Here is a 24,217-nt window from a genome sequence, read left to right on the forward strand (position 1 = left end):
CCAGAGGTAGCAGATACTGTGCCAGGGGTAAACATCTCTCTCAGACGTCCCCGGCAGAGCACTTAAATTACAGGAGCACCAAATCATTTGTTTTACCGATGCTGGAGAGTCTGAATGACATTGCATTAACAACCAGTACAAAAACATAGGATTTGCACCAAGCGACTACTCCACAAAAACAAATTCTTAAGAAAGTGTCTCTTCAAAAATAGAGCATAAGTGCCTGACACCAGAGCAAACTGGACAATCTGGCCCTGTGTGCCCTTTTTGCACTGTATTTTACACAATCCTTATAAAACCCACGAGAAAGGTTCTTGATATTCGAAGTATCATTCTGCCTTTTCAAATTAAACATCCGGATTGAAGGTTCACGCCATTGCCATGCATTTCTAAGTAATTTCCTTGCAGACATTTATGGCCTCCCGTGCTTTCAAAATATGACACTCGCAGTTCCATGAGGGCACTGGAGCAGGGTCGAACTAGGACACAAAATTGGCCCCCAGTAGCGAATCAAGTAGCTAAAAATGTGTCCTTCATTTTCGAACCAGACAGCTAAAGAAGTGGCCCACATTTGCATAGCAGGCCAGTTTTTTAAACTTTTGTAAATTCACTCTGTATGCGTGTTTTGCGAGGTATGGGCGACTTGCATGCTCTTGAGTTTATTGCAGGTAACGTCTGCGGTAATATCACGAAAATCAACACTGAGAACCGGTCCACATGGTCATAAAACTGGCCCTGAAACTGCTAAAAACCGGCCCCCACACTGATCTGTCAGACCAGGTCATCAGGCAGTGCCCGATTGTTCCATAGGCCAGTCCGACCCTGCACTGGAGGCGCAGACCTGAACAAAGAACTGTTCCAATCATAAACAACTCTAGGGTAAGGATAACTTTGATAACAAGCCAAAATCGGGGAGCGGAGAGGGGGCGGAAGCATCGGGGGCTTGAAATGGTGAAAGGAATCAATGCGGTTCAGCCGCTATGACAGAAGTTCCGGTATCACGAATCCGCACACACCTCTTTCCAGTGGCCCCAACACCTCAAATCTCGGCCTCTAATGGGTGAAGGGGACTCCTCGCTTGGAGGCAGAAGTCTCCTCTGGAGTAGATTAATCATGCCGTCAGCTGTCTGCTCACGCACCCAGCAGGAGAGAAACCCCCGGCACACTCAGTGCTGCCACGTCACGCTCCAGTGCACGCACAAGACGTCAGGCGTCATTCTCAGCCTCCGGGTAGCCCAGGAAGAAATGAGACTCGTGCATAAGACTGGCAAAAATACTTCGGTTGGACAATGCTGACTGTCCCTGTATTCTGCTTTCTAAGCATAATTATTAAACATGATTTTGAATATCTGTGAATCCATTTTGAAGCCAAATAGAGCAATGTAAACATCCAAATTGCAAAAAGATCGCCAGCAATATAGGGGATAGATGAGGATGCCACCTTGCCAGTATTTAATCGGTCTAGTCATTACTTTTAAGTTGCTAACGGTAAAAAAAACAAAAAAAAACAAGCAATGGCAATGTCAACAGGTCTAGTTTAGAACAGAAAGTGTATATTGACCATTTGTTGTGATTAGGCACTCAGTAAATTAGTAAACATGGACTCTGTCACTCATGCTTCCACCCTTGCACTCATACATCTATTCGCCCGCTAACTCATTCATACCCACTTACGCTGCTCGTTGTTACTGGGACGTTGCGGGGTGAATTGGACCGCGCGGTTGGTTCCCCACGTATATTTTGATAGATTTTTCTGAGAGATGCATACGGAGATTACCTCGATGCAATTTTGTTTTGGATTAAATATATGGCATAAAGGCAATTTATCGAGCGTTTGAGAATTTCTCTACTTAACATTTTAATTGAAACTAAGCCCTGATGAAGTCCTTAAGAGAGTAACTTCTCATAGGATGAAACACGTGTTGGCTGTACTTATGGAGGATATTTGAACACTATGAATAAAACTGGACTCTGAGATAAACACGAATTTGTGATCGATTTACAAAGAAGACTGGATACATTAGTAACTTCTAATTATGATATCATGAGTGCTCTGACATCTGTTCCTATACCCACTTACCCATCCACAATAAAACAGACTCACAAAATCAACAAACATATGTACAATTAATTAAAATAATATAACTAGTGTGAATCCAAGGAGGCCAAAATCATGCATCTAAACATGATGGCTATTTTGGAACCATAAAACAGTGCTACAATATAAACAACTATTCCAAGATGGCTGCCCAGTTTAGAAATAGTGGCCGCACAAGAAGTGGCATACCGCGGATGAAATGAGGTTCAAGTAAGCCTGCTGGCTGGACTGTCAGGGGAGTTGTAAGATGCTCTTAAAAGAGATAAAAAGAAAGAAGAAGAAAAGAAATTGAAGGGAATCTGAAAGAAAAAATGGAAAACTATAGGGGTGGCCGCGAAGTGCACTTATTTTGTGGCATATGTCAGCATGAAAATGCTGTTACTGGCAGGGCAATAGAGTCAATGGTAGAAAGGGCTAACTCATTGCCCCATGCAGAATGCTGTAATGGGAAGAAACAGATTGCGAATGACACTCAAGACCCTCTATGAATGTATATATATATGTAAAGTTTTCTACTTTTTTTATTACAAGGGTCTGGCAGATAATTACACCTGCCAAGGCCCTCCTTAGAGGGTTTATCATTGTGCAAATCTTTAACACATCAGGTTTGTGAAAGGAAATAACCAACACCAAAATCCTTGCTTACTACAATAACCTGTGAGATTTGATGTACCAAAATGCCTGTCTGCAGCTATTAACACAGTGTAATACCAACCCAACCCTAAAGACCTGGCTACTTAACATATAGTTGATTTTCACAATAAATAAGTCAGACCTACTACCTTTGTTGTAATATTGAATAATAAACAGATTAGACCTATGAATATGACAAATTTCCCTATTTGACCAATCTGGCATTTACTCTTTATCACTGGTTTATAACCATAACCAACTAAGGCTAAACACATTCAGCACAAGCTATCCTAAAGGTAACCATCAAGGATACTGTCATATGAATAGAAATAAATACACAATTAGAGTTGGCAAAACACCATACATCTCCGAAGAGGAGGGCTTAACACAGATTCTCACAGTGCATATCAGCTACCCCCGGGGTGCTGTAAGAGAAGTAGCCAACACCAGACAACCTTGCGCATTTTAGTAATCTATGCGAATACAAATACCACCTTAAAGGCCAAATGGTTTTAACAAATCCTTTTCACAATAAACAGCCAGGCATACTACTTGTGGCATACTTTTACAAAATAAACAGATCAGACCTATGGCATCTGACATAATGTTTCTCTTATAAACCAACTAGGTGTACAGCATTTGTATAAGAAATTTGATTATTATTTAGGATGGGTGACTGTCCACTTCAGGGAATAATGGCAATCCATTTTAAATTAACCTGAGCTCAACCCCTGGTAGCTATGGCACTGTGCAGGCACGCCTAACTTAGGGCAATGTGTAAGGTATTTATGCAGCACTGAAAGAGTGATAATGTAACAATTCCAAATAATAAAAATCTCAAGCTGAATTAGAAAAAAACAGAATTCAATTTAATGAAGAAAATGACACAAAATGGCATAAATCCAATAAAGGGAATTGAAGTTATGATTTTTTAAAGTTTTAAGTAATAATAGATTCAAAAAGCTGTATCAAAAAGTACCAATGATAGTTTTTGGTTGCAGTAGACTGGAACCTAGGTGCAATTTCAGGGTGATGCGATGGATTGCGAGTCGTATACACCAACCAGGTTCATCCCGGTTACCCCAGGACCTCAGGGGAAGCAGTTAGAGACTCACAGGGAGTCTGGCAGAGGCCAAACTTGATCCAGTCCAGTTGCCACTGGTCAGCTGGGTACTTCCAGGAAAAGGCCTCTTACAGAGTATTGTCTCCCTGTAGCCATACAGCAGGTCATCCAAATGACCATGGAGTCAACTTCTTTGTCCTGGTTGCCAGAGGGAGCGGACCCAGTTCTTCCAGACTCCTCTCAGGTCACAGACAGCATATCCAGTCCCTTCTGCAGGTCCAGAAAGTGTTAGGAAGTGTATTTCTGGAGGTGCCTCATTTAGGCCTGCCATCAGCTAGTAGGTGGGGGTGATTCTTTGGCACTCCCTAACCAATGGGGTAAAAGTTCCTGCAGCAAACCTTACCCACCTTTCCAGTAGTTCCTCTTTGCCTTACTGTAAAGAGGCTCAAAATACCACGTGTCAGGGCATTTTTAAGATTACAAAAGTCTTCTGCCACACTAAACTTGGGCTCTGAGTGGAGGTGCATGTGGAAGCGTTATAGGAAAGTGAGCAGTGTCTTCCAACATCTAACTCTAAGACCAAGTTTGAAGCAGCTACTAAACCCACAACAAACTCAGAAACAGATGTCTGGTAGGACAAAAGCATGGTCCTTCAGCCATCAGATAATGATCTGCAAGAACTGTCACGGCAATCTGTTCCCTCCCTTTCACATGTCTCCCAAGTGTTACATGTGGCTAAACAGACCTATCTAGCAGGATCTAACAGTGTGGTGTCACAGGATCCCCAGGGCCCCCACTCTGATTATTCTCTGGAGTTCAGAGGAGTCCTCTCTGCCCATTTAGGTCAGCCTATTGTTTGCTCCTGGGATGCATGTGAGACATCATTCACAACTATTACAGGGCTGGGGTTAAAATAAGAGCTGGCAGTGATTTAAACTAAAATTCTGACTATTCAGACAAGTAAAGGGTAACTTTTTAAAGTTACTTTTCCTTAATATTTATTACAAATCTGACCACCATTGAATTGGAAAAGTAATAAGTACTAAAAAAGTGGTTTACCTTTTTTGTGTAGATGGTCCCATTCCAGAAATACATTATTAATATTTTATTCTGTACTCTGATTTTTTACATAGGACTGCTAGGCCTACCTCAGTGAAAATAGCTTTTACAGTCTGATCAATGTAGAGACATGGGAACATTGATTTCCTGCATGGCCCACTTTTAAATAACATGCACCTTACGTTTTGGGCTATAAGGCTTACATAGGGGTGACTCACTAATATTAAAATGGACTTCTTTACCTGTCTAACAGGATTATTTTAGCAGGTTGCACTGTAGGTTTCACACTGCAACAGTCAGACTACATAGGACAAGCCTGAACTATAGTGTAAGGCACAATAGGTGATGCATCCACAAGTGGCATTAAATTACCGGGACCTGGGTGCACTTTTCACACTATATACTAGACACTTACAGGCATGTTAAATGTGCTAATTAGGAATAAGCCAATTTCTCCATGTTTTAGGACTAAGAGCAAATACCATTTGCGCGGGACAGCCTTGTCCAGGGTGTAGAGTCTAAAAACCACCAATGAAATAAAGGCCAGTAAAAGGTGAAAAATTAAGGGGGGAGGTGGAGGGGGCATGCAGAAAAGGCAGACTTCCAACAATTTGTCATTGGTTAGTCACCTTATTCAAGGCCAACTGTATTGAGCATAAGCTTTGCCAAACAGCAATCATAAGGTATATAGTCATACAATTAGAAGTATTTACAAAGACTTACATTTGATAAAAATACAATACCCTTCCTGAGAGGAACTAACAAGATTTATTACAGTGCAAATCTTCCACCTGAGCGTTTGTCAAAGGGGTAACCAACACTAAAACTTTGACTAATCTGGTAATCTGTGGGGTTCCATGTAACAAAATAATGTTAACACGGTATAAAATCAATCCTCCCTTCAAGGTCTTGGGGTTTTATCAAAGGCTTTTCACAATAAATATGCCAAGCCTACTTCTTCTGTCAAAATGTTTTCTAATAAACAGATCAGACCTATGGCTTCTGGCACAACTTTTCACAATAAACCTAGAAGGCATATAACCTTTATCACTGACTTGCCACCCTAAAAAATGCAGGGACACCATATAGTGCACAAGCTTTGCCACAAAGCAACCATCGTTATACACTCGAAATTACAAACATGCACAAAATTACAGTTGAAAAAAACAACAGACAGTGCAAATCTTCTACCCCTAGGGTTAGTCACAGGGATAACTAACACAAAAAAAACATGACCTACTATGGTAATATGCAAGGCTAGCTGTGAAAAATAACTGTCTACAAGCTTTAACACAGTGTGATAATAACAGACTCTTTATTGGCTTTAACAGATGATTTTGGCAATAAATAATTTAGGCCTACTGCTTTTATTGTTTGTCATTTAGAAACCGATTAGGCCTAGAGCCTTAACCAACAACTAGTCACCCTAACTCAGTCAGTCCTGCTGTATTGAGCATAAGCTTTTCCAATAAGAAAATAAGTGCAATACAAGCACTTTTTTCAGTAAAAGCACCAAACTTCAGCTGAATCAAAATTTGTACTTAAGGGAATCAACATTTGGCAGAGTCAAAGCTCCTCTTTCAGCAGTCCGAAAATTACATATATGTCCGGAATTAGAGCTGGCAAAACAATAAAAATTCAGGGCCAGACTAAGAACCAAAATCAGCCTTGGCAAAAATGATTGAACCAGCCCTGCTCCCTTCCTCCTCTCTCATCACTCTCTCATTTATTTTTCCTCTCTGACTTTCTTTTATCCCTTCTGAAGCACATGAAATTCCAGTTGCAATTAACTTGGGGGATCTGGAGAAAGTAGCGGCCCTCTGCTTTCAAAATCTGGCCCTCAACTGGGAAAATGCCTGATTTAAATAATGGGAAGTCTGGTGTTGTGAACAATTCTACCTAAAATGTCACAACTAGAATTGTCAAACTGCTAATCTTTCATCCTATGGGTCTGTTACTGGGGTAACCAACACTAAAACCCTCGCCTACTGTAGTAATCTAAGAGATTCCATGTAACAAAATACCTGTCAACAAGCTTCAACACAATATATGTACTATATTCCCTTTAAGGCCTATTGGCTTTCACTTATTTGCTGCAAGAAATAAGTCACGCACACTGCCTTGGTCATACGTTTTCATACTAAGCAGGTCAGGCTTGCAGCATCGATCAATGATGCATTCCTATAACGACCTCAGTGGTACTGTGTTAAACATAAGCTTCTCTGAAGGCAAAAAGTGCAGTACAAGAGGTTTTTTTCAGCAGAACGACACAGCTTCTGCCCAATCAAAATATTTACTCAACGAAAGCAACATTTGGGCAGAGCCAAACAGCCTGGCTCAAAAGTGCTTTAAAGCTCTTTTTCTGTCTCTCATATGCATTTGCTTATAGGATATTTGAGCCCCTATTTAGAGGGGGCAGTTACATTTCGATATGTGCAGTAACACATGTTACTGCACATATTAGAATTATGAGCGCTATGGCCATTACCTTAACTCCCACCTCCAACTCTGATCTTTTTCCAAAGGCAAATCAAACCTGCTGAAATTTGCCATACATGCCCTGTAAAACGTGATACATGTGGAATGTGTTGCAAAATGGACCAGCCCCTCGCTTGCGACCAAAATTGCAGTTACTAACAACTGATGTATAGCATTCCAATTCATAATTTGGAAATTACTACCTCAACACACACATGACAAACTACGATTCGGTGTGTATATCAAAACGGATTTTTCAATTCGGTAAATACCTAGTACATTTAAAAAAAGCCATTTGGCTTTCACAAACCCTGCGATTTGGTGAATCGAAGGCTTTGCAACCACTAAACGGCTTCATATGTCTGGCCCCAAATTACAACCTACCCATACCGGTAAACTATCTATTTGTGGGTAACGATTCTGTGACATTTGCAGTATGCATAAAAGGTGAGTGAGCTGCCAGAGTTGGGACGTGACAGATAGATTGACAATGGATGTGAGGAGTCTGAAATGTTCACAAAGGTGGTAGTACAACTTAATGTGTGATGACCTGAATGTAGCCTAATTGTGGGCTGCAGGGGGAAGAGGGTGGTAGGGTGTTATAGTTGCTTAAATTCCATTTCAAATTGCAGAGATCCTGAACCTACTTGTCATACTGGAGACAATGGGGGGCTCCCTTTGGGGGACCAAGTAGTTCAGTGAATATGTTGGTTCACAGAGCTGTGTTGCATGGTTTCAAAGCCCCTTGTAAGTGTATGGTTCCAATTCAAGCAGATATGTCTGTGAGCAGGTCAGACTTGCTCTTAGCTTACTCTGACTCATTCCTTAGTTCTTAGGAGAACCACAAGTGTCCAATTCAGTATATGATTGCTTTATTGGTTAAGGGGTTAGGAGACATCACTATTGGTAAATTAACATTTGCTATTAGGAAAAAAATCGAAGAGGATAACCTAGTTGGAAAGTAATAAGCATCACTACAAAACATAGTTTTTGTCACATTATCAATCAACCCACATGATTTGATGTGTAAATAGCTATGTTTTGCACTTCTACGAAACACATTGATGGGTTTCAAATTTTTTGTGTTTTTACAAAGGTGAGGTATGGACTTAATGTTTAAATTGGGTGTGCATTGTTATGTTTTCAAGACACGATTGTCAAGCAAATACATAAATATTATTTCCTAAAGGTCTTGATGCATTTTTTGCAGCACATTCTTCATTACTAGAATGTGGCAGTGTAGTGAAGTTTCGGACAGTATCTTAAACCTAAGTATTAGCTAAGTTCAATCGTAGGAGCTCATCTACAGCTTGCCACGAGATGCAAAAAAATCATGTGAATTCTGATGTAAGTAGATTTCCATGCATTTAACACATTTTGTTATTTAAAAAATATGGTATGAACTCGTCAAGAAATGAGGTTGCGGCTATGCTGCGTGTCAAAAACTCTGCCTATCAGCACCATTAAAAATCTGTCCGCACTTTGAAATGTGAAATATATGCATAAATACGGTTTAAGCATGTTATCCCCCACCTAAATCAAAACGCGGTAATGTCACATTTATCACTTGCAATAACACAGTGAATGGCCCATTGAATTTAAGATAAGTAACTTGGGTACTGATTACGTGCGATGGAGGGTCATGCAATTTTAAATGCATCTGAAAAACTCTGTCACCCCGGGTTCGAAACTTAGGGGGTGAAATAAATTCTATTCACTTCAGAAAATGGAGCACAATATGAAGATTTTGGATCTTTCTGTACCCAAATTCGGATGTTCCAGTATTTACCGGGCCTTTTCGCTCAGTATATTTCAGCAGGTTTGACCTGCCCGGATTTAATGGGGGATGCTAAATAAATAGTTGGGCTGTGATAAACTTTGCACCACTTGTAACTGTTATCCCTGTGCAACAAATCATTGGTAGCTGGATCTGAATGATTGCTGAAGAATATTTCCGTGACAAAAAGACAAAGCATATTGATACAATAGAGTAGGGTGTCTATGTAAAGCTTATGCTGCATTCAGGGGCGGCTCCTCCACTAAGGCTGAGCGTCGCACCGCTGGTTTTTCCAAAAAGGAAAAATAAAATGATAATAACCTACACAAAGTTATTATTTTATTTTTCCCTGTAGTAAGGGGTGGGCTGGTCTGGAGGAATGGGGGCTGAGGAGTGCTATGCACCACAATAAGTGCGCATGTCTGCTTGGCCGGCCGTGTTGGGCCGGCGAAACAGATGTGTATTTTGCATGTTCTCTTCGCGGCTGTATTGCACGGCCGAGTGGGGAACATGCCCAGGCTCCTACTCTGTCTGAGTATCGAAGCAGGCCGCTCTGTCCAATCACAACGGTGAGTTTCTGCTGACAGCAGCGTCGTGATTGGCTGGGAGCCTGTGCAGCCGGGAAGAGGACGGAGGGAAGACAAACGCGTCTCCCCTCGAAGGTAAGTGTTTTTTTTAATGTATTTTTTCAAACACCTCCCCCTGTCCGGTCGCACCCTGTCCGGCCCTACCACCTCCGTTCAGTGGCAGCCGCCACTGACTGCATTTAAAATCTGGCACTAAGACTGCTTTAGCTGATTATAAGATAAGTGTTGCGCACAAACCTCAGAATACTATGCTTTTCAGAGGGTGTGATAGAGAGGAAACTTGAGGCTACGTTTGCCTTTATTGATAACTGATAAAATGTGACTGAAATCATAGGACTTACTGTTATTGCACACTACAGGAAAGTAAACTTTTTGTGGAGCAGTGTAATACTTTCAGGGGTTGTGGAGTTCGAAATAGATTTGGGAACGCATCAAAAAGAAGTTGAGTGTGCCCGTGTAAGTACATTGCTTTCTGGTATTATCATAGGTTGTCATCAAACTAAACAATTATTTAGAGCCGGGCCAATGGAATTAAGTGATTTTGCTGGCGCTACATTTTCTGCATTATTATTGGTTTGCTGCATTTGACATATGATCCATCATCTGCTGCATAATCTTCAGATTGTTACAAAACACTTGTTTCTACCTTAAACAAATCAAAAGTTAATAAAAACATGTCAAAAACAGATGTTGCTACACAGTGGAGGCCCTTTGGAAAGGTTGACTGGTCCCTTATCAGTTGCTTTTTGCGACACATGAGTATTAAACTAGTACTAATGAGGTAAAACATGTGCCTAGGGTTAACCTGTGCAAAAATGACACAATTAAATAATACTGTTACATGATGTGCTGCATTACGCTGCAAAATATGCCTGTTCCAGCTGCATAATTTAGTTAATCATGCCGCATAATTTGGTCCTCCCCTGGCGCATAATTCCAGCGTCCCAAGTTAAAAGTGGCTGGCTTTTCATAAAGTTAATCACTAGTGCTACACCGATATTGTCAAATATAGGTGCTTAATAAAGAGTCAAAGTGTGGTTAGTAGGGATATGTGTTTTGTTTCTAACCATAAACGGTGTTGGTCACAAATTTGCAAAAATATGGGGTATAATTAATGCACGGGCGAAAGCACTTTACGATGGCGGAAGGATATTATTTTTAGTGTGATAGGCACATGTATATGTTTCTATTTAGTTTCCCATGTTCAATTTAACAAGTTTCATATGAGACATTTATACTTTTAAGGGTGTGAAGTGGAAGTTTCCGTTTTTGTATACATACTCTTCTCGCTTCCTCGAAAGAAGAAAATCAATCACTGGAATCAATCATTGAAAGCAGTATTTCCGGAGCAAACCCAGTAGCTGAGTAAATTAAGAAGAGCTATTAGTTGATAATTAAATGGCTTATTCTGTTACCCTGTTTATTTAAATGTGGTGCAGGGTGCTTTGTTACTACGTGTTTCCAAAGACCATTTCGGTTCCAATATTGTTAAATAATGTCAGTATCAGCTTGACCCTAAACATAGGAAATCCATTGAGTACAGCACATATGGGATTATTTGTACAGAGACTATCTGTTTCCTTGACAGTAATACTAAAGATATGGCTGCAAACAGTAAAATTACTCTTAAGATTCGGTAAAAAAAACAGCATATTATAACCAAAAGACATACTGGATTACAAAAATAGACAGGGCAATAACTACACAACCCCCATACCATATTTTCCTTGTGCAGGATTGGAGTCCTCAACAACTTGTCGTTCTCTCTTGGGAACATCCACCTCTCATGCTGTTGGATTCTCTGATTCAGCTGGAGCGCTAGCTTCTCATCGGGTGTGGCCAGGAGAGATCTCATGTCATCCAGCTGCAACCAGGAAAATGTCTACAGTAAATACTTAAAATTGATGGAAACCCACTCTCGTACATATTTGGCCAATCCACAGGCGCACAATTTAAGACACAATACAATTCAAAACATTTTAGCATCTTCACAAATGCGCCATCCTACTCATCAAGACACAAGGTCCCAGCCCAAATGCAACATTGAGGAAAACCGTCTATTAGATGATCTCAAATTCGGCTTCTGGGCAAAATATTGCAACTTTAAAAATAGTTGATGACACATTGTGCATTCTGTACAAAGCAGACTCCTTACCCTTTATCCTCCTAGACTAATCAGCAGTATTAGACATGGTGAACCATGCCACTCATTTGAAAACCCTCAAAGAAAAAATGGGACTGAACGATGTAGCTCTTAACAGGTTCTCCTTACACATGGAAAACTAACGTCAGTGGCTTATATTCTACTTATCCCAGGGACTTATCCCAGGGATTCAACAATGAGTTTCCTAGGGCTCACTTTTCTCCACTAACCTTTCCAGTTTCTTCATGGAGCCATAAGCCTCCAATGACAGTAGCTCCAACATCTCTTATCACTATTACACTTACGTAGACGAGACAAAGCTTTATTTGAACTTCTCTTTCTTGAAAAATGTAATTTATGACCAAATTCATTAAGGACATTGAAACCTGAACGCCAGGCCACCAAAAACGCTGAACCCATTTAAAACAGAGCTCCTCCTATTAGCCCCATAAACTTCAATACCCTGTTCAAGAATGGATTAACTCAGAAAATGAAACTATAGTGCCTCATTTGAAAATTCCAGTACACTGCTGCCTATCTGTGCAAGAACCTCAGCCTATCATCACATTTCAGTAAATGGTAAAGTGTACTCACTTACATCTTAGACTCCTCCTATAAATCAAACTTTTTATCCCTTATTTGGATTTTAAACCTGTGTTTACATTTCTTTGTTTTCTATTGAGACTAAGCTATGGTACTCTGCTTTCTGGAAGTCACAAATAACAAGTACCCTATAAAGCAGCCCTGTAACCACATTCCTTTGTCTAGTTTCTCTAAACTAGGTCCCCAGAGAAGTGAATTGCATCTTTAATCCACCCTGCATCATACATAAACACTGGATTTGGAAACCCAAAGTACAGTGTTCAAAAACTGAACATCTTGGTATAGAAATGAATGCTAAAAAGAGGGGGCACACTTCGATCTTAAGAATCAAGATTTAAGATGGAAAGAAACTCAGATAATCCTTGTGTGGAAATACACCTTGGCACATAGCTTTCTCTTATAGAACATTGGACAGTTGCATAAAGGCAAGAGATTTTTAAAAACAAAGCTGATAATATTGCTGGATCAACATTATTTTCAGCTGCGAAAGACCATCTGCCTGTTGCAATTTCTAAATCTCACACTGTCTGGGAGTGTCATATTCGAACCAACGGTTCCTCTGACATTAAAAACAAATTTGATGATGGCAGTCTACCCACAGCAAACCCAGATACAAAAGTCTGTTAAGAGAAAAGCAGGGTTTTCAGCAATCAGACAGGAGATCCACAAAATTGTCTTGGCATCCTGTTTTCCCCCTTTCAAGTGCGCCCCAAGTGTTACATGTTGGCTCAAAATACTTGTCAAGCAGGATTTGGCAGTGCGGTGTCACAGGATGCCCACATCCCTCAATCTGAATATTCCATGAATTTAAGAGGAGTAATATCTGCCCATTCAGGCCAACTTGTTGTTTGTTACAGGGAGGCCTTTCATGCCTTGCACGCACCCATTCAAGGCTGAGCACAAACTGGGAAAAGTTGGAGAGCTAATACACGTTAGCTTCTAGGAATATCAGTCAAACAAATTTAACTTTATTAATGTTACTTTTCCTTAATATTTATCAAGAGTCTGATTTCATTATTGAGTTCGATTTTTAATAACTATCAAAAATAGTGGTTTATTCATTTTTCTAGCTGGTCCCTTTCCCAAGTTAGCTGTACAGTATTTTAATCTACGTTCTAGTTTTCTACATAGGACAACTAGGCCTGCCAAAATGAAAATACCTTTTCAGGCATTGTCGCTGTAGGGACAAGGCATTATTAATTTTCTAAAAGCTTAATGTTTAAGTATCACATACCCTATTTTTGTGAGCTACATGGCTACATAGGGGGTGACTTTCCAATATTTAAAAGTGAGGTTTTTATCTGTCAAAAAAAGGTTATTTTAGCAGGATGCCCTTCAGGTTATACATCGTAGCAGTGAAGCTATCCAGGGTATGCCTGTAGCCATGCTTGCATTGCCACTGAAGTGGGTGGCACAGTAGGTGCTGCAATACTCATGAGTCATTTATCTTCCAGGCCCGGGTGTGCTTTTTACACCGTACACTAGTGACTTACAAGCAAGTTCACCCATTAACTGATGAAGCTTTTCCCACCCCAGTGCTAAGCCCTTTATTAATATTTGGGGTAGGTTAAGCTTAGGCCTTATAACTTTGTTTCCACATTAGGTATCCACGCCAAATTTGCATCCTTTTTTTTACAACATTCTGGGGATTCGAAAGGTACCCAGGGTGTTATGGATTGTCATGGAACAAGCTGAGAAAATAGGCAAAATATGACTAAAAGTGCTCTGCAAAAAAAGGTGTCTGAGGTTTTCCCTTAACTGGCATCAACAAATGGTTTGTGGTGCTAAAGTCTTCATCTTCCCAGCTTTCAGGAACATGCAGAGCTGAATAAAAATAAAAAAAATTGTTTACCACAGTTTCGAAGTATTAGCCAATTTTTCCCATTTTTTGTTCTTTCAACCTACTTCCAATTTGTGGTGGTAACTGTTGTGAAACCTGTGGGTGGGCCAGGAAGGGGTTTTTAATAAGTGGACAAAATTCTGAATACAGCAAGGGGTCATACCTAAAGATCTTTCTAGGTTTTCCCAAAGAAAGCAACTATTAAAATAAAGAAATACTGAAAACGATTAGAAAAAAACATTCACTTGTGACAGCGTTTTCATTTGTAACTTTAAGGCACGATGGTCATAAACAATATATCATTATGTTCACTAGACCCTTCTAGTTGGGGCCAATACAGGGTGGATTATAGGTTGTTCAAGAACCTGAGGAACCCAAAGCCACCAACTGAGCTGCACCTTACAAAGGTTTTTAATTGTGTGCCAAGTATAGTACAATTGATATGTTGAAATATGGAGAGTGAAAAATGGGTATCAAGGAAACCTATGTATTTCTCAAATGGGCACCAAATAAGGAGTTTGTGGAGCAGTGGTTATTTGTTCATCTCTGCATTTGTGGTACTCATACTAGAATGTGATTCAGAGGGCATTTTTCAAAATGTCTTTTTTCTTACACACAGGATTACATCTGGAAGGCACAAATGCAGCAAAATCTAAGTGGTAATAACAATTTTCTACTATTATAAGTTCCCACATGTCTTCCAATTCTCATGTTACCTCACTTGTATCTAGAGTGCATCACAGAGAACGGGCCAAACCGCAACATGGACACATCACATTTTTCCACTGAAAACGGATCCTGTTTTTTGCATGCAATGTCGACAGCTGTGGCTTCTGGGCTCTAGCTCAGCCAGTACCTAAGGAAAACTGGCAAACCTGTACATTTATGAAAACTAGACACCCAGGGGAATCTATGGTAGGGTGACACACATGGCTCTCACCAGCTTTTCTTACCCAGACCCCTAGCAAACCTAAAACTTTGGCTAAACAAAGTTATTTTCCTCACATTTTTGTGATGGAAAGTGGAATCTGTAGGGACTACCCATTTCTTATCACCTAGTATTACCCTAACTCTCTCGATAAAAACCTGAGGTGCCCAGAACCAACAACTGAGCTGCAACTTAAAATGTTTTTTCATTGTGTACCAAGTATAGTACAATTTACATGGAAAAATGTAATGGGTGTGAAGGTAACCTAAGTATTTCTAGAATGGACACCAGGTACAGAATTGGAGCAGTGATCATTTGTACATCTAAGAATTTGTGGGTACCCACCAATTTCCTACAGCATAGCATTACGGTAACTCTCTTGATAAACACCTTAGGTACCCAGAGTCAACAACTTAGCTGCACCTTAAAATGTTTTTTCATTGTGCACCAGTTATAGCACAATCCATATGGTAAAATGAAAAGGGTGTCAAGGAAACCTAAGTATTTCTGTAATGGTCACCAGATACAGAGTTTAGGAACAGTGGGTATTTGTACATCTCTAAATGTGTCAGTACCTATACCAGCAAGTGATTCAAAGGGCATTTTTCAAAATGTCTTCTTTGTTACACACAGGCTTTACATTTTGGAGGCACAAATGCAGAGTAAACCAATTGGTCATAACAAATGTTCTCCTATTCTATATTCCATCATGTCTCCCAATAAAAATGGTACCTCACTTGTGTGGGTAGGCCTAGTGTCCATGACAACCCATCAGCCAAAATGTCCCTTTTTTGCAATGTCGGTAGCTGTGGATTTTGAGTTCTTGTTCAGTCTGCACCTACTGAAACCTAACAAACCTGTAAGTAGAAAACTAAGGAAGTCTAGGGTGGGGTGGCTTGTGTGGCACTCACTACATTTTCTTACCCAGAATCCCCTGCAAACCTCAACTTTTGACTACAAAACACATGTTCTTCACATTTCTGTGATCACTTAATCAATCCATCAGGGATTTGTAAAGCTCAGCACTGTCACCCTTATGGGTCTCTGGGTGCTGGGGGAGCTGTGGCTCCATCGAAGAGCCATGTTTTAAGCTGTTTCCGCTTGGGAGGGGGCTGTCCCGAGGTGTGGATGAAAGGTTCTGGAAACTATGGGGAGCCACAACTTGGGCTTGGGGGAATGCTCCTACCACCTGGCATTCCCCCACTCTCCTGATAAAAATGGAACCTCAGTTGTGTGGGTAGGCCTAGTCCCTGTGACAGTAAACAGCCCGAAAGACAATATAGACACATCACATTTTTCTACTGAAAATTGATCCTTTTTTTTCAATATCAGTAGCTGTGGGCTTTGAACTCTAGCTTAGCCAGTACCTAGGAAAAGCTAGCAAACCTGTACATTTCTTAAAACTAGACACCAAAGGGACTCCAAAGAGGGGTGACATATGTGCCTTTCACCAAGTTTCTTTGCCCATACGCATTTCCAAACCTCAAACTTTGACAAAAAAAACACATTTTCCTCATATTTCTGCAAGGACAACTTCTGGAATCTGTGGGGAGCCACAAATGGCTTAACTTCTCAGCAATCCGTCAAGTCTTCTGATAAAAATGCTACCTCATTTGTGGGGCTGGATCTAGTGCCACAACAGGAAAGGGCTTAAAACGCAACATGGATACATCACATTTTTTAACTGAAAACTGGCCCTTTTTTTTGGAATTCCGATAGCTTTGGATTTTGGCCCCTAGCGCAGCTGGCACTGAGGGAAACCAAGCAAACCTGTACATTTTTAAAAACTAGACACCAAGAGGAATCCACGGTGGGGTGACTTGCATAGCTCTCATCAGCGTTTCTTAGCTAGAAGCCCTTGCAAACCTCAACCTTTGATATAAAAAACACATATTCCACTCACATACCTGTGCAGGAGACCTGGAATCTGTGGGGATCCACACATTTCTTATTATCCAGAGTTTCCACACAGCTCCCCATAGCCATGGTGCCCCAGTGGCCCAAGTGACCGCCACACAAAAGGCCCTAAAGCACTACGTGGTGAGATCAGTGATAGGGGTAGCTGCAGAATTTGTGATGTGCTGAGCTGCCACCTATGGAAACCTACTAACCACAGACAATTATGAAAACTAGACACCCAGAGGATTCCACAGTGGTGTGCCTTGCATATATTCCAAGAGGTTTTCTTGCCCACAATACTGTGCAAACTTCAGAAATGGAAATTCTGGAGGTTTCCATCACAGAAATGCAAGGAAAAAAGTGTGATTTTAGGCAGACTTTGAGGAATGCAGAGCACTATGGATAAAAAAAACATCATGAGATCCATGCAAGTCATTCCACTCTGGACTCCACTTGATGTTTAGTTATCTGAAAAGTCTTGGTCTGGTAGTTTTCCCCAGGTGACAGCCTACCCCAAATTCAAAAAGTGCATCCGTTCACCATGTAAGGTGGGACTATATTAGGATTTAGTCCCATTGTCCGGGCCCATAGATAAAAACAACACCCAAAAGAATCAAATGTCCTCTTGCTTGCCATTGGGGTGGGATGTTTCAGTCCACGGGGGAGCGGAAAGATTGTTGAGGCTTTAAGGAAGAGGGTGGGTCCTGATGTCAGGATGGGGGAGATCCACCTTATTATTTGATTAAAAAAATAGTTCTGTCATCCATAGGCTTTCTCCCTCCAAGGGGGCAAAATTGGGGGCAAATCCCCTCTCCACCCTCTGGAAGGCTAAAATACTGGTTTGTCCCTCTTAGGGAGAAGTGGGGGTGAAGCCTAATGTCAGAATGTGATGCCTGTGCTCCTTTCTTTAGCCCCAAATGCAAAACCACTGGTGTCTATTGGGTTTTCTATCCCTATGGGGCAGATTTGGGGCAACCTCTCCAATTGGAACAAGTCTCCTATCTCCATCCATGGGGCAGAAACGCACTATTGACCCTACTGGGGCAGGGGTATGGCTTTATACCAGTGTATACAAAGAAAGAGGGAGAAGGAGGTTTTTATAGGGCTGGGTCTGTCCTCCTTAGAACCTACGTAATTATACAAAAATTCCCAGTCGAAAGGAACTTCCACAGAGTAAAAAAACAGGGTTTTTTTTGTACGAAAAACCCTCACCCACCAGGGTTACCCCTTGGTGGCATGCTACATCACTGGGTTTCCTCCAGTTCTGCTGCAGAACGAGGGGTGCTGCGACCGACGAAATATGTGGGAGCACTTGTTATGGTTTCAGCAATGTGAATACTAAGAGGGTTAGGAGTGGTGGGGTCTTAGGTGAGTTAAAAATACCTTCCTCTGGATGGTATTAGTAATTTAATATCTCTCACAGGGGTGGTATGGTTAAAAAGGGGTGATGGAGGGGGGTATATTATGTACCTTGCCTCCTAAGTGGTCTACATGTTTCGGAGTCTACCCCTAGACTCCTCATCAGGACCAAGGTGAACTCCTTCATGTCACTCCTTGAACAGCTACAACTAATGAAAGCACTTATACTACATGCCCTGTGGTATGGTCTGGTGGGCTTTCTACCCCTGCAGGGGCATATTGGGGGAGACCACCCTGCCTGCGCAGGGGGGCAGAAAAACTGGTTTGCTCCATTTGGGGTGACGGTGTGGTGAATGCTAGGGAGCCATGCCGGCACCCCTTTCTTTTGCCCCAGATTTCAAATCCTTGGTGTGTAGTGGTCTTTCCCCCCTCTCCCACTGGGGGGCAGATTTGGGGCAACTTTTGCAATTGGACAAACCTTCTGTCTGCCTCCCGAGAGGAGAAAGACACTACTGCCCCTTCTCGGGTGAGGGTATGGCTTGATGGCATGGTAGGCAGCCCATCATTGTATTTGTTTTGGTGTAATTTTGAATTCCCTGGTGTCTAGTGGGATTCCTCCCCCAACTACCCCCCCCCCGATGCAGATTGGGGTAATCACCCTCAAATGACCCCCTGCCCGTTAAGGGCAGCCCTCTCCCCAATGATTTTTTCCTTGATGCCTTGTGGCCGTTCTGCCCTCCTCAGAGGGTAGATCAGGGGTAATCACCCCAACCTGCCCTACCAATGGGGGTAGACTGTTTGTGCCCTTTGGGGTGGGAGCATGGCCATGCCCATGGTCGGCAGCCCCCACCCCTATGCTTTTTTTCTGATATCTAGTGGTATTTCTGCCCCCCAACCTCCCGGAGGGCAGATTTGGGGGGGGGGAATTGTCTCTGCCCTTTTGAGATTGGGACTTGCCCATGTCCAAGGGGGGCAGCCACCACCCCAGCTTTTTTCTTGGTATCTAATGGCCTTTCTGCCCCACTGGGGCGATTGGGGGGAATCACACCCATTTACCAACCCCCGTTCCCTGGTAGGGGCAGAAAGACTGTTTGTGCATTTATTTGGGATAGGGACATGGCCATGCCCATGGAGGATAGTCCTCACCTCTACATAGTTTTTTTTTAATCTTCCCTAGTGTTTAGTGGGCTTCCTGTCCCCCAAGGGGACATACTGAGGGTAATCACTCCCAGCTACCTCCCTCAGGGGTGGCAGACTTACTGTGGCCTTTTGGCGTGGGAGCATGGTCATGCCAATGCTGGACAGCCCCTACCCCTATGATGGTCTTTTTTTTAAACTTTTCTCTGGGGTCTAGTGGGTGTTCTGCCTCCCGGAAGGCAGATTAGGGTTAATACTCCACCAGAGGGGGCAGAAAGACTGTCTGCACCCTTTTGGGGTGAGGGCATGGAGGTGCCCATGGTGGAAAGCCCCCACCAATATGTTTTTTCCTGGTATCTAATGGGCTTTCTGCTCCCACCAGGGGAGCAGACCGGGAGTAATTTCTCCCATACACCCTCCCAGGGGGGTAGAGAGACTGAACTTTTTATGGGGTTGAGGGAGCACAAGCCCTCGCCCAAGAGGTCAATCACCGAAAACCTCTGGTGTTGAGTGGGTGGATCCCTGCTGGGGAATGGCTCTCCCCCTTTCCAACGATATCTCTCCCAAGAGAATCATACCTGGGAGGCTGATTTATGCCCCAATCGCACTGATGCAGTTTAAGTAAAACAAGCCCATAAGCTCTTTTTACTTTCCCTTTACTATAGTGATGTCACCAGCAGGTCTTCATACACCTTTTCAATGACAGCAAAAGGCCAACAGATGCACGGGAGAGGTAGCGCTGCTATTGGCCGCACTTAACAGGTTAAAAGTGCCAAGATTAAGGTTACAGGGGAAGCAAAGGCACTTTACTACTGGTTATCAGGGGTAAAGTGAGCAGAGGTCTAAAACTAGAAAGGACATAAGGTACAGCAAAAGGCGATGAATCAGAGGTGGCCACACAGAAAAGGTCGATTTCCTACATGATGGTAGTTGGGTTCCGCTCTTGCACTAATGGTCAAGGCATTCCAATTTTGGGGCTCAGGTTGAGTAATGCTCTGCCTCCATATTTGTTCTGGTTGATAAGGAAAAACTTTGCTAAATGTTCATAACTGGATGAGCAGGATGACAGAATTTACTGACCTTGCAACACTGCTTAATAAAGGGTAATGGCCTCTGCAAAACTCCTGATCAACATTAAGGGCTTTTGAGTCATCGCTATATTGAAGCACTTTGGTGAAACGTATTTTTTGAATAGTGATGTGCAATCGCATAAAAACGTGAGTCATATCTGTCAAAAACAATTGTCTTTGCGATTTAAGGTCAGCTATGGGGGGTTTTTTAAATTGCAAAATGTGCAACAGTTCTTTTCTACCTAATTGTGAATAACTTTTTGAGTTCCATATTCCAAGTAGCTACGTCAGCGCATCCATATTATATGAGAAAAATCACTGCAACAATTTGGACTAAAATAATTACTGTATCGGAGGAGAGTAAATGCTGTTCGAAGAAGCCCACTATCCTCTTATATCAGACTTTGCAGCATTTCTTGATCACGTTTATAAAATGCCAATAACCTAGTTGCGTTAGCTAACCTTTTTCCAAACATTGGCATTGTCAATTCCATCAACAGAAGCCTTTTCAAGCAACTTGAACTACAAGCCCCCGCTTTACAAAACTAAATTACGAACATATACCCAGTACCATACCAGAGCAGTTCATCCATTATGGAGGCTGCGGTTCTCTTCGCTTTGTTGGCAATGCTACAAGCTGGGCATGGACATAAAAATAAGGTTCAGTTCTTTGACTCCATAGATGTGAAGGAATGAGCTGGAGGAGAAGTGGTCTAGCAGTCCCGCTGCTAACTTTTTTCTGGATTCGGAGCATCTCCTCCTGTTCAGTACTGGGACTCAAGACAAAGCACCACAGTTCTAACTCTTGTGTAAATCCCCTGCTTGACTATGGGTCAAATCATATAAACCTTTGGAAGGTAAATGCATATCACAAGCATTCGTACAGAAATTGCGCTCAGTGTCATCACTGAACTAATACTTCTTGAAGTTGTTCGTTACACAATGCATTCAACAAATGAGCACAATAAAAAAACACAAGCCTCTTGCCCACACAGTTACAATATTCCAATTCAGAATCGGAAAGGAGAGAACTGGCTATTAAGCGACTATATGAAACAAAAGGACCAATCTTATCCTTCACCCCTCAATGTTAAGCAATACCACTATGCTGGCCTATTACGGTTCAGTACCGTGGACAGCTCCTTCTCTGTCCTGGGTCCTGAAGTCTTACTTCAAGTGCATCTCAATGGAGAATCGGGAACATGGAAAATAGTCTCCCTATGACTTTGTGAGGATGAAGACACTCGTGGTTTCAGTTTGTGCGTTCCTCGTGTTTTTTGTGGGGAAGGCTGTTAGTGGAGCTAGAAGGTAACGGCTTATGGCGCTCAGGATGCTACTTCTGATAAAAATAAAAATAAACTTGTCTTGCCTTTTAATTCCTTAGGTCACGACGGCCCACAGATTAAAGCAGTCTTTTCAGCTGGTTTCCAAATCTATGAAATTGTTTTCTGTCTTCCTTGAGAATTGCTCCCTCAGTTAAGTTTATTTTTCAAGAGCTGTGTAGCCTTGTGCTTAGGAAATATCTTTAGAAGGCTATGCATTTGTTGAACTAGTTATTGTTTACGTTGGGATTTACCCATTTATAATGTTGGAATTGTATTCTATTACCATTTGTATTCTCTGTTTATGATGAATGTTATTGTTGGATTAGATTTGTTTTTATAATAGAGCCCAGCGCCCCTTAAACTAAACGGACATGGTTTTCACTGTATTAACTATTTAAGGGACTGAGATCGTAGCAACAGCTCTCTTAATGATGCAGGCCACACAATGGTGGCCTCTGTGCTACAGATCCCAGGCTCGAGGGATGGATGTTGAAGAGAGCTTGGTGCCATAGAGCTTGGTGCTCAGACCTTGGAGCCAGATGCTGAGGGGAGACAGTGCTGCAGGACCATGGTCCTGTTCTTGAGACCAGGGACACAGTGGAGCACATAAACAGCACGAAAACAGCAATAGAACAATGTAGACACCATCCAGACCTCACGATCTACAAAGATTGAGTTAAGGATTTCAGCACTCTGAGATGTACAGCTAGTGGGTCTCAACAGAGTGGTCAGCCTTGCATACGGGGCTCCGTTTGATCTGGGGTGTGGTGCCATGCTGACCAGGGATGGTTTTCGCATTTAACTATGACTTGGGAGTTAGGTGCTCAATGAGCTTGGTTACTGCAGGCTTTGAATCCAATTAGAGATTCTTTCCAATGAAGGCATTGCTCCATGGCAGCAGGAGCAATTGAGAGAGGGCAGTAGAACATGACCACTGGGCCAGCTGTTCTCTTCTGTTTGGACTGCTACATTCATCAAGCAGCACAAGCCGACTGTTGGTATACCAGAAGGCGTTACATCCAGCTTGTTCCTGATAGATGGAAGTTAGCACCACCAGGCCCTCCTCTGAAATGTTCCTGTGAGATCCTTTCTTGGTCCACTTGCTTCAAGTGTCAAGTACCCCCTGTGAAGGGGCTATGGTTTCCAAGTACAGGAAACCATTTTGGAATTGAAAAGGTCCTTGACCCTCAATGCCAAGAACATCAGTTTGAAAAATCGTCCCAAGCAACCTGAACGTAGTTTTCTTATGGTGAATTCGACCAGGCAGATCCAGTTAGGCCTTCTGTCTGAGAGGTGTGGAACGATGGATACTAATGCCCAAACTTGCTTGGTGGTCCCTAGTGGTTAACATGGTGATTATATGCAAGCTTCTTATGTGATTCATTTCAAATAATGAGGTCTAGGCCCTGTTCAGTTTATGAATGTGGCTTTGTGTTTGGTTTTTTTTCAGAATTTTGAAGAGGACCAATATGCATCACTCATGGGTAATCAGGTTATATTGAACGTTTTGGTGTGTTATTATTGTATTATAGTTATGCGTTTGTACTGGGTTTCCTGTGTTAGTTGTTGTGAAAGTTCACTATCATGTTGTTGTGGTTGTGTATTTGCTGTGTCCCTATTCCGCAGTGTCACTATTGTGTTATCGTGTTATTTTGTATTGTGCCATTGTATTGTTTTTTGCTGCATAGTTGTGATGTTTTCATGTTGTGTTTGTGGAATATGTTGCTCTGTGGTGGTGTGATGGTGTGTGTTATAGTCAGTTGTAGTGATGCGTTGTTTGTTGTGATGCTGTGGTGTTGCATTGCATCGTTATATTGTGTTATACTATAGTGCTGTACTATTGTTCTAGAATGATTGTTTTGTTGTGTTGTGCCCTGCTCTGTTTGTATTGTTTTCTTATTTAGCTTTGTGACGTTTTGTTATTGTGAATTATTGAGTTACTCTCTACATTTATTACAGAGACTTGGGCAAACACTGCTACGTTTCCAGGCAAAAGCAGTACATTCCTTTGACGTTTTAGTGAAAACCATTCACCACTTTGTAGGCCGGTTATACATCCCTGACCCAGTACTTCAACTACTGAAGGCACAAGTCACCCCGAAGCTGTGGCAAATGATATGCCTTGAATTAGCACTTCCAGTGCTCACTTTACCTGATTTGCTCCATTGTCACGCAGAGGGTTTACTCGGGAGTTGGAACTGTCGTGTTGTTGAGTTCC

The 24,217-nt window shown here is 41.9% G+C and overlaps 1 protein-coding gene across 1 annotated transcript in view; it reads right to left on the bottom strand.

Annotated features, from left to right (window-relative positions):
- LOC138285560 (uncharacterized) overlaps nucleotides 1-24,217 on the bottom strand; it is a 999,550-nt gene that overhangs the window by 396,865 nt on the left and 578,468 nt on the right. The window contains exon 8 of the mRNA XM_069225654.1: nucleotides 11,413-11,559. Coding sequence (XP_069081755.1) covers nucleotides 11,413-11,559 — 147 coding nt within the window. The remainder of the gene's footprint in view (nucleotides 1-11,412; nucleotides 11,560-24,217) is intronic.

Source organism: Pleurodeles waltl, chromosome 3_1, assembly GCF_031143425.1.
Source record: "Pleurodeles waltl isolate 20211129_DDA chromosome 3_1, aPleWal1.hap1.20221129, whole genome shotgun sequence".
Lineage (NCBI taxonomy): Eukaryota > Metazoa > Chordata > Amphibia > Caudata > Salamandridae > Pleurodeles > Pleurodeles waltl.